This window comes from Phodopus roborovskii, unplaced genomic scaffold, assembly GCF_943737965.1.
Source record: "Phodopus roborovskii unplaced genomic scaffold, PHOROB, whole genome shotgun sequence".
In the NCBI taxonomy this organism is placed as follows: Eukaryota; Metazoa; Chordata; class Mammalia; order Rodentia; family Cricetidae; genus Phodopus; species Phodopus roborovskii.
Genome location: NW_026126695.1, coordinates 203281 through 213854, shown reverse-complemented (window position 1 = coordinate 213854; position 10574 = coordinate 203281). Strand labels below are relative to the sequence as shown.

Below are 10574 nucleotides of genomic sequence, written 5' to 3'. Positions count from 1 at the left end.
CAGGACGAAAACTCTGCTCTCTGTATCAAGACTGAGAAAGATATCTAACCATGTGGAATGGGCTCTAAAAAACCCATTCATGCACCTGGGATAGGTCCTGTTGCCACTACCAGAATGACCCACAAGAGATTAAGCCACATACTGTCACCTACATTCAGAGTGTCTACTTCAGTCAGATGCAGGTTCCCTAACTGTCAGTCCATGAGCTCCCACTAGCTCAGGTGAGTTGTCTCTGTGGTTTTCCCCATCATTTTATTTATTAACCTGTTCATATGATCCTTCCCCCCTTTCTTCAACTAAACTCCAGGAGCTCATCCCAGTGCTTGGCAGTGGGTCACTGCATCTGCCTCCATCAGTTACTGGATGTAGGATCCATAGTGACAATAAAGCCCTATTCTAGTTAAAGGGGAAAGCTTATTCAGACACCATCTCCACTACTGCTAGGAGTCTTAGCTGGGGTCATCCTTGTAGAATCCTGAGAATTTATCTAGAACCAGGTTTACTGAATGAAAGATACTTTATTGTGTAAATGTACCACATTTTCTTTATCCATTCTTTTTTTCAAAGTGCCTGTACAAGTTTGCACTCCCACCAGCAATGAAGGAGTGTTTTCTTTTACTATGTATACTCTCCAGCATAAGCTATCATCAGTATTTTTGATCTTAGTCACTCTGAGTGCTGTAACATGGTATCTCAGAGTCATTTTGATTTGCATTTCACTGATTATTAATGATGTTGAGCAATTCCTGTAAACTATCCAAAGTGGCAACAATTAAAAACTTTGCCTAAAAGTTGGATAGTTTACAGGTTCACACAAACCTGTAAATAATGGAAATTCTCTTTACAATAGTCATACTTTATAAACATTACACAACTGTATGAAGTTGTATTTTTCCCAAACCTTGAGCTCATATGAATGGAGTTTTAACTATTTCTAGTTAAAATCTAGAATCTTTCTTCTTGAGGTTTACGTTTTGCTTTAATATTTTTTCTTCTTTGTTTCTAGGTTTTTCTTTCTGTCTGGTCCCTCTGGTTCTTTTCTTTTGGACATGTTGGCAACAATAATGATAATTATGCTGAACCTCAGAGGTTTAAAACAGGATGCAGCTAAGGAAATTGGGAGGAAGCTCCCTGTTGATCTGTAGGGCCAGAACACGAGCATAAATTGGAGCTGACTACTTAAAATTGGCCTTTTAATAGGCTGGGAAGAAGAAATTCAGACACAATCAGATCTGTATGCTTTCTCTGAGCCACATACCCACCTCCCTCCACTGCTGATCACTATGCACAAACTCTATAGATCCAGCACCAGGAAAAGACAAGTAGGCAGGTGAGTTGAATCATTGCTTAATTTTGCTCTGAATCCCAGGAATGGAATGAGAAAAACTATCAAACAATACTTTTAGAATGAAAAGTTAATTCTTTCTATTCATGCATTTTTTTTCATTTTAAGGATTATGAAAAGCATAATAATACTGGATTAAAAATATAACATCATCCAATCTTTGTTTCTGAGTTTAGAAACTTGAGCAAGTGCTGGATATAACTTCTTTGTACTTGTTTCTTCTCTTCAGTTGAAAAACTAACAGTAATACTTGTCTAGAGGATTATTGTAAGAATCAATCAAAAATGGCCATGGAAAGTATTGTATACATGTGTAGAATATGTATGTATGTATATCTACCTATATACATATATATGTATATCTGTCTATATACTTATGTAAGCACATTCTGTTAGTCAGATGTAACAAGACAGTCTTCATACACTTCTCTTTCCCTCCCACTCTTTGTTCTTTCTTCTCTATTTTCTTTGCTAAACTCAACTTTCTAACTTAAGAATTTTATCAATATTTGTTATTATTCTGTTTGTGCATATCTTTAATATTAGGAGTGTATTAAGTTTTAAAAGATTTAAAATATGCTGTTATTCATCTATAATTGCTGTACTGTTCACTATAATAAAGATTTAATTTGAATTTATTGGAAACAGTCCATGTTTATCTCAGAAGTAAATGAAGGAATAATATGAAAACTGGGGAAATGGTATAATAACCACCCTGAAACACAGTAAAAGACTCTCAGCTTTTACAGTTTAGAAAAACATCATAGAAATTTCAGAACCTGTAAACTGATATTCTAAATGGTGCCTTTGCCAAGAACTCATCCACACAGGAAAAAGCAACATTATGCAGTTGTCCTTTTAAAGATTCTAATTTAACAAATGTTACTTGAATTTCAATCAAGAATACAAAAGAAAGGGGGGGGTTCCTACCAAGAAAATCTATTTTTTAACATATGAAGCTGAGTTTGATAGCAAGTTAGAAAACCAGTTTGTGAGAGAGAACTAAGACCGCAGGTAACCCTGAAGCTGAGGAATAGCTTTGATCTTTGGCAAAAGCTGTGAGTTCAAGGTTTTCTGATCAGCCTTGCGCTACTCTGTAATCTCATGTTTCTCCTTCTCTGTGTGGAAGATCTCGCCCTCCTGGTGCCTGGGCTTGCATAGCTGCTTCTTCTTGAGAGTAAGCATTAGTCAGGTGTTTGGGGAATCTTAATTTGGCTGATATCAACTTTTGTAGAAGTGAAGATGACAACTTTCTGGTGTGTTCTTCACAGAGGAACTCTGTTGAGGGCAAGAGGTCCTGTCACAAGTAGCAAGGCACTGCCCAGCTGCTTCAGGAAAACCACCCTCTTGCCTCTTCGGCACCTGGTGAAGATGATCAGGGCAGTCCCGGGAGTGATGCTGGCACGAAGCTTTCTCACATACTGAATGAAGGGCTTTTTGCCATAGCTCAGCAGCTTCTGAGGAACGTCTTCAGTAGGGTAATACCTGGGTATTTTTCGAAGCTTAACCACCCTGGTACCACCATTCTTGTCACCACCAACTGGTTTGGTGACAGTAGCAAGGACCTTTTCCTTTTTCTTCTTCTTTTTAACCTTAGTTTTTGCAGCTGAGTATTTTCTTTTGTACAGGGCCTTTCTGGAATACATGACAGATCGGGAGTACCTGCCACTTCCTCTAACCAGGACAGGGTTCCGGCTGCAATGTGGCTTCCTATTCTTGGGCTTTTAAACCTTAGGGTCACTCTTTTTGGCTGCATCAGCAGCAGGGGCACCTGCGGCATCACTACCAGCCTTCTTAGCTCCAGTTGTTTTTCTCTCTTTTTTTTTTTTTTTGGTCAGGATTTTCACTCGCTATCTTACAAGATGGGAAAGAGCAAGAAAATCTATTTATATATTAATTCTCTACTTAACTGGAAATACTACCTGTCCATTTCTTTGGACATATAAGAAAGTAGCATAGTTCTAAGACACTATTTCTAAAGATACAATTCCTGGATGAGAAGTAGAATTAGAATGGAATTAAATTGGACAAATTTAAAATGAGAAGTAGAATTAGAGTGATAACAAATATTTGAGTCCATAAAGTTGAAGTTTTAATAATCAACCTAATTTTCCATAGATGGTCATAAGCACCTGGAAATTTCTTGAATAATTCTATAGCATAAGTTATTAATACTGGTTCTATTGCTTGCATCTAATTTAAATCATATGTCATATTGTACAGCTGTTTGTCTTTAATTTACAAAATAAATAGATTTCAATTTCCAATTTTCAAGAAAGCATTATGGAGTTTATAATCAAGTTTTTTATTTTTTTTAATTGATAGAATTTCTACAAGGTATGAAGTGGCATACTTAAAGCCCATTGATACTTACCAAGTAAAATAAATGTATTTATTGGTTAATTAGTAACATGAATTTTATAAATACAGGTAGAGGAACAAAGTGTTGAGTAAAATATAGAATATTTTTTATTATACTTCAGCCTTGAAATGAAAACGTAAAGGGTTTTTCTGGGGTCAGGTGAGAGGAAATATTAATGATTAAGGCTAAAGATAACAAGAAATAATGACATCAAGATACTAATGTAATCTCATCTATCAGAATATTTTTTAAAATATAGTAGCTACTTATTTTGTATATTTCTTAATTAACCACTAAATAGTAAATACCTATTATAAATTATATAGTCTAATACAAGTCCTTGTCCCTAAAGTCATACAGTTACACATGAAGAACACTCAATTATTCTAGTCAGAAAAACATACTCAGTCCAAAAACCAATCTCTCTCTCTTCCCCCCCCCCAATATATATGAATAATATTGATGTATGTGATAAATGTGGAATTCATCTTAGGAGAACTACAAAATCTGAAGTATAAGTAAAGAATAAAGGAATAACTACTTTAAAATGCTTTATAATATGGTAAACCTTTCAGTGTGGATAACAGCAATTGGGCTTCACACCAGTATAAACAAGTGCTACCTGTGTCAGTACAAATTCACCAAGCTTCTGGCCATCATTTCATGAAATTCTGAGCCTAAGTCTGCTTTTCAATACAACTGTTTGAGTATCAAGAGCTCCTGAAAGTTTTTGTGCCAAGATATAAATGATCAACTAGGTATGAAGGCAAAAACTGGTTCCCTAATGAGTCAGTGTAATTTTGAGATTAAAATAGGACACTAAATGGAGCATTAATCTGAATTTCATGTGTCTACTTCAGTGTTTCGTGACCACTACAGAATTAATGAATAAATCACTAAGAATTGGTCCAGTTGACAATTTGCATGATGCAGGAAAATTCAATAATTCAAAGGGAATGGCTGCTTTTGGATAACAAAATAATTATGATAAACAAAATCTGGTTATTCAGATTTAATGATTTTTTTCTTTTTTCATTTTTAGTCATGGTTATACAATGGATCCCAAGGTGACTTCAAGCTTGCAATCCTTCTGCTTCGGCCTCCAAAGTACTGGGATGACAGGGATATGCCATCACACCTGACTTATACATAATGACAGCGAGGTTAAGCTGTGAAGGTGTCTCTCTCTACCATTCCTCACTGTCAGTTTTTCTGCTCATAAATCAATAGACAGACTTAGAAAATAGGTCTGGCTAACTAAATACATTAAGCCTACCATTGTCTAATTCTAATAATAGTATGTGACAAAACAAGGGGGTCAGAAATTTACTCAGTAGATTTGAAATTTGCCTTTTAGCAGTCACATCAAAGTGTTTTCTTTATTGTTTTTTTGCTTCCTAATAGATACTGTTAATTGTGCAATACCAATTATGCAGTTTTGTATAAGGCAAGCAGAATATGTTTGGGAATTTATACCAGGTAAGTGAAGTATAGCTACGCTTGTTTTAAAGAAAAATGTTGAAGCATGAAACAGTTAACGACACCTCAAAATCATACAGTTAGTGAATGGAATCACTGGGATTTGAAGGAGGAAGAAGAAATAACTTTTATTAAAAAAATAAAGAAATACAGGTCACATTTACTCCAATATGGGGACTTAAACAAAAATGAATTTAAGCATGTATGTATTTATTGTGTGTATACATATTTGTATGTCAATGTGGTGATATGCACATCAAGGCATGTGTGTTGAGGTTAAGAACAACTGGAGTAATTATTTCTTTCCTTCCACCTTGTATTAAAACAAGGTCTCTCATTTTTCTTTCTGCTGGGGTACACACATGAACTTCTGGCAGATTCTCCTATCTCTGCTTCTAATCTCTGTAGGATTGTAGGAATACTGTGATTACAGATGTGAGTTTCACTACCACATGTGGCTTTACTTTTTAATAATGTAGGCTCTAATTACAAAACTTGGGTTATCAGACTTGTGCAGCAAGCCTTTTAACAACTGAGTTTTTTTCCCCTTCCCAACAAAACAATTTAAGACAATTAGAAATATTGGCCATTAAGGTTACTTTTCATAAATGATTATATAAGGGAATGCCAAGATTTGAGTGGGGCAACTGGGGTGGCAGACATACAAGAATTAGAGAGCATTACTTCAGGATACTTGAGGCAGAAGGGAAATGTGTACCTCTGTGTGTGTTGATAACATTGAGAAAGTAGAAATTCATACCTGTGTTATAGAAAGATAAAAATATTTGAAACTCTAGTGTTTTTTAAGATTAAAAGTCCAAGTTTATATAGATATTTTTAAACAGCACATTCACATTGTACAAATATCTTAATGCTGAAATGCCGAGCCCCTGTTCAGATGTTTCACTTTCTTCTATGATTCTTTCCTTCTGTTCATAGGATGGGCACCACAGCTTGGAAAGAAGAAAAGTAGTCCTGACATGCAATATTCTTATCACCACATTTTTTAAATGTTCCAGGCTCCATGATTTTCCTGGCCTTGTTCTCACTATGAGAAAGATGGATATGCCAAGGTGCCTCAGCTCTGCCTAAGACACAGATTAATTGCTTTCTACCTGCTGTCATTTGGTCAAGTGGTTTGGAAGTATCTCTGTCTTCTCCCAATTTGTGTTAATCTGTACTATGTTGTCACTACTAAATACCCATGTCTTGTTGAGCCAATGATAGTACTACTGAAGCATTTAAAAACATATAGCAAAATTCAGAGAATTGTTAACTTCAATTAACCAGTCATAATTAAACAATATTCTCTGGGGTACATGACTGATCCTTCAGTATTACAGCTACATTGACACAACATTGTACTGAGAAAATGGGAATTTTAACTCAGCATGACTTACTTCTAATTCTGTTTTTCCTCTTGAGTGAGTGATGTCCATCTTGAAATTGGATATATACAGGTTGTATCTAGAATTTTACCTGCCAATACTACTATGTGGACCAAGAATCAGAGCTTGATAGATGACTTCATCTTATTGGGATTTTCTGACTGGCCTTGGCTGGAGACACCTCTTTTTGTAATTTTTCTGGTGGCATACATCTTTGCCTTATTTGGTAATATCTCCATTATCATAGTTTCCCAACTAGACCCCAAGCTTGACAGCCCAATGTACTTTTTTGTCTCCAATCTTTCTCTTCTGGATCTCTGCTATACTACTAGCACTGTCCCTCAGATGTTGGTCAACCTTAGAGGGCCAGAAAAGACCATCAGCTATGGTGGCTGTGTGGCTCAGCTTTATATTTTCTTGGCCTTGGGCTCAACTGAATGTATTCTTCTGGCCATCATGGCCTTTGATCGCTTTGCTGCCATTTGCAAGCCCCTTCATTACCCTATCATCATGAGCCAGAGAAGATGTATTCATATGGCCACAGGGACCTGGATTAGTGGCTTTGCAAATTCTCTTGTGCAGTCTACTCTCACTGTAATAGCTCCAAGGTGTGGACAGAGGATAATAGACCATTTTTTCTGTGAAGTCCCAGCCCTTTTGAAACTAGCTTGTAGTGATACAACTGTGAATGAAGCTGAGCTCAATGTCCTTGGAGCTTTGCTGCTCTTGGTACCACTCAGCCTCATCCTGGGAACCTATGTGTTCATTGCTCAAGCAGTGCTAAAACTCCATTCTGCTGAAAGTCGCTGGAAGGCCTTTAATACTTGTGCATCACATCTGCTGGTGGTATTCCTATTCTACTTTACTGCCATCAGTATGTATGTTCAGCCTCCCTCAAGCTATTCTCATGATAGGGGCAAGATCATGGCTCTGTTCTATGGCATTGTTACACCTACACTCAACCCATTCATCTATACTTTGAGGAACAAGGATGTGAAGGCTGCCCTGAGGAGGGCACTGACAAAGGAGTTTTGGGTCAAAATAAGGTAATAACTAAAGAAAGACGAAAGAAGCAAGAATAGACAGATTTGCCTCTCAAACAAGGTTCTGGGCTTATAATTGATGAGGAAATCATCTAAAAGATAACAAGAGTAAATGAACTAAGAAGGAAACAATCAACATTTACATTGTTACAATAACTTTAAGGTATTCTTAAAATGCAGTCAGAACTTCATTGTGATTGAAGAGTGATTCTGAGTCAAGGCAACAAAAAATCCGAGTTTCTCATGTTAATCAAGAAATTCACAAGAGAAAAAAATAATTTTGAGCCAAATTTTAAACAAGCTTTATTTAAATAATAAATACTGTCCTAGATGAACTTTGGTCAGAACCACTCCCTGAAATTTCCAATTACATGATCCTTGGGTGGTTTATAGGTTAAATTTGGATCTTACTTTCAGCACTTGACTTGTATTCTGGGTCAAATCTTTTGCTCAGTGATGTGCACGTGCTTATATTTGGATCCAGTAACCATTATATGAATGGTATCCAGATAAGAGTCATCATTTAGTTATTGTGTCAATGATCTAAGAGTCAAGAGTAATTAGTAGAACAGCCAAAGGCATCAGAGTTACTATCTAGAAGGAGCCTGGAAATTGGTGGGGCACCAGTAATTTATTTCATTTCAGGTTCCCTTTTTCTGATATTTCTTTGAGTATAGCCAGATTATAATCCTAAATGGTTTGTATAAAAACATGTTTTATATCTCTCTTCTGCATTGAGCATCATACTGTCAAACTATTTTACTTAATGACCCTTCCAGTTAAATAAATCTGGACCCCACATTCCTGGTACAACAGTTGGCATTATAGGTAGCCATTTTGTCTCCTATGCCAGGGAGTTTATTTTTGACTTAGTGTTTCACCCTTTTGGGTGCAGGTTGGCAAGTGACAATATACTCTCTTCTATAACTACATCCAGATGAAACTAGGGCAATTTTGTCAGGACCCAGGAAGACTAAAAGGCTAATCAAAGGCAGGGCAATGGACTTTTGTCAGAAATATTTTATTAATTGATTCATCTGAAGAGACAGGAAGCAATCACTTCAGCTGGACTAGTTTTCATCAGCTTTCATCAAAGTCTATAGTTCAAAATAGTTTGCAGTTAATCCCTGGATGGTGTCTGTCATCCAAGTGGAATTATACTGTAACAAATATAGACTAGGGATAGAAGTTAAAATTTAGGAACCTAAAGTAAAAACCTTATACGTGGAAATTTTAGGTTCATAGTCCTAGTCAATTGGGAAAGGGAAGAATCCCAAGACAGGGAGAGAGATCCCATCCTCAGGTATAAACAGCTGGGGAAATAGGCTGTTCTTATCTGGAGTCTATTTGAAGTGTGACAGGTGGTCAGTCTTGTGACAGTCTTTAATTCCATGAAGCTTACATGAATGTTTAGTTAAAAAAATGAAAGTTCTAGATATTACCATTGTATTGAAATCCATTTGTAAAAAAAAAAAAAAAAAAAAAAAAAAGACAGCTAGCAGGTGTCCGCAGAACAGCTGGAAAAGATTTACACATTAGGGTCACAGCAAAAGCTATGGCTTTCGGTTAAAAGGTATGAACTTTCTCTTTCCAGAGAGCCAGATCCATGCTTTTAGCCCAATTAAAAACATCTTTATATCTATATTTAGAAGACAACCAAAAGAAATTTAAAATCTTGAGCTTATGTAAGTAGTCAGTGTTCTACCAGGTTATCAGAACTCCATTAACCAATGTTAAAGCTCCAAACCTTTGAAATCTTAGTGTAACAATGGCATAGAAAGGGAAAGGAATCTGAAGCATATTTAAGCTTTTTACATCCTCAAACCTTTATATGTCTCAGAAAATTTTTTTCAATCAAATCATTTACCAGAAACAGAAGTAGTCATTATTAAGAACAGTTATTATAAAACATGTTCCTGTAGTGTAATGTTACACCTGAAACCTGTTTATCCATCTATGTGAAGTCTGTCTGACTTTTCTTAACAAGAGACCTAGAAATTTTAGATAAAATGACTGATGAACTACAAAGTGGCTGCAGTCTTGGGGAAAGGAGCTGATTGTCTGTTGTTGCCTAACTGACAAAGTTACAGTTAACATAGATGTGAATGTCAGAGATGTGATAAAAAATTATGAAAGGAATTATAATCTAAATTCCCTGTGTCACTTAAAATGAGAGAGACTAATCCATATTCTATGACTTAGAAAGGCATCCCAGGCTCCTGTGTTCTCCATGTCTTTCCAGGCAGAAATACCAGGGCAACATCAGTTTTCAACCACTGGGCCCAGGAGACCTAAGAGACATTTTCTGTGGAGGAGAAAATTAGGGGATTGATATTTCTTGTATAACCAAAGTGGCACAATCAGCTTTCTATTGTTCTGCTTGTCCAAAGTTTAGACTATGTCCTTGCCATAGGTGCGTCATTAGGGCCATTATAACCACAATCCAGGTGGAGTCATCAGTGCCCCATCATTTTCTTTGGTCACTTTTGGGTTTCTGCTAGGGTCTAGAGTATCTGTCATGGTAAGCTTTTCCCATTAAATATTTTAAATGTCTTGTTCAACAAATTTCTGAAAACTTTGAGGACCATTATTTATCTGAGCTAAACAAACCATGTTTGGTTTTAGTTACTTGCTTTAGACTTAACTTTGAAAATACATACAGGAGGCCTAATAAATCTTTTTCTTATAATTATTTACATTAGTACTTTGTAGCAGGACTACAAGTATAGTTCTGAACACATTGAAGAATTTGATCATTTATAAGGTGACTGAACATTAACTTGCATGTCTTAATTAACTTTAATAGTTTTCAACTATAAGCATTTATAAACTTAGGATTTTATAGCCTTATCACTCTTAAGTTTGAGAGTTAAAAAAAATAACAGTTTCGTATGTGACCCAGTTCATCAAAATAGCTAAATCTTAATAAAGCTCCCAAAGACAAAGAGGCTAGACAAA

The 10574-nt window shown here is 36.0% G+C and overlaps 1 protein-coding gene and 1 pseudogene across 1 annotated transcript; one reads left to right on the top strand and one right to left on the bottom strand.

Moving 5' to 3' along the window:
- Nucleotides 1-2283: 2283 nt before the first annotated feature.
- Nucleotides 2284-6624, bottom strand: LOC127214420 (60S ribosomal protein L6-like; annotated as a pseudogene).
- A 54-nt stretch (nucleotides 6625-6678) lies between these two features.
- On the top strand, nucleotides 6679-7623 carry LOC127214423 (olfactory receptor 2B2). The gene has a single exon (XM_051174841.1). It carries the CDS (start codon nucleotides 6679-6681, stop codon nucleotides 7621-7623), a length of 945 nt encoding a protein of 314 aa, XP_051030798.1.
- The last annotated feature ends 2951 nt before the right edge of the window (nucleotides 7624-10574 follow it).

Bases quoted from the DNA above. Each gene is read 5' to 3' on its own strand.
- LOC127214423 (XM_051174841.1), top strand. From the start codon at position 6,679: ATGTGGACCAAGAATCAGAGCTTGATAGATGACTTCATCTTATTGGGA.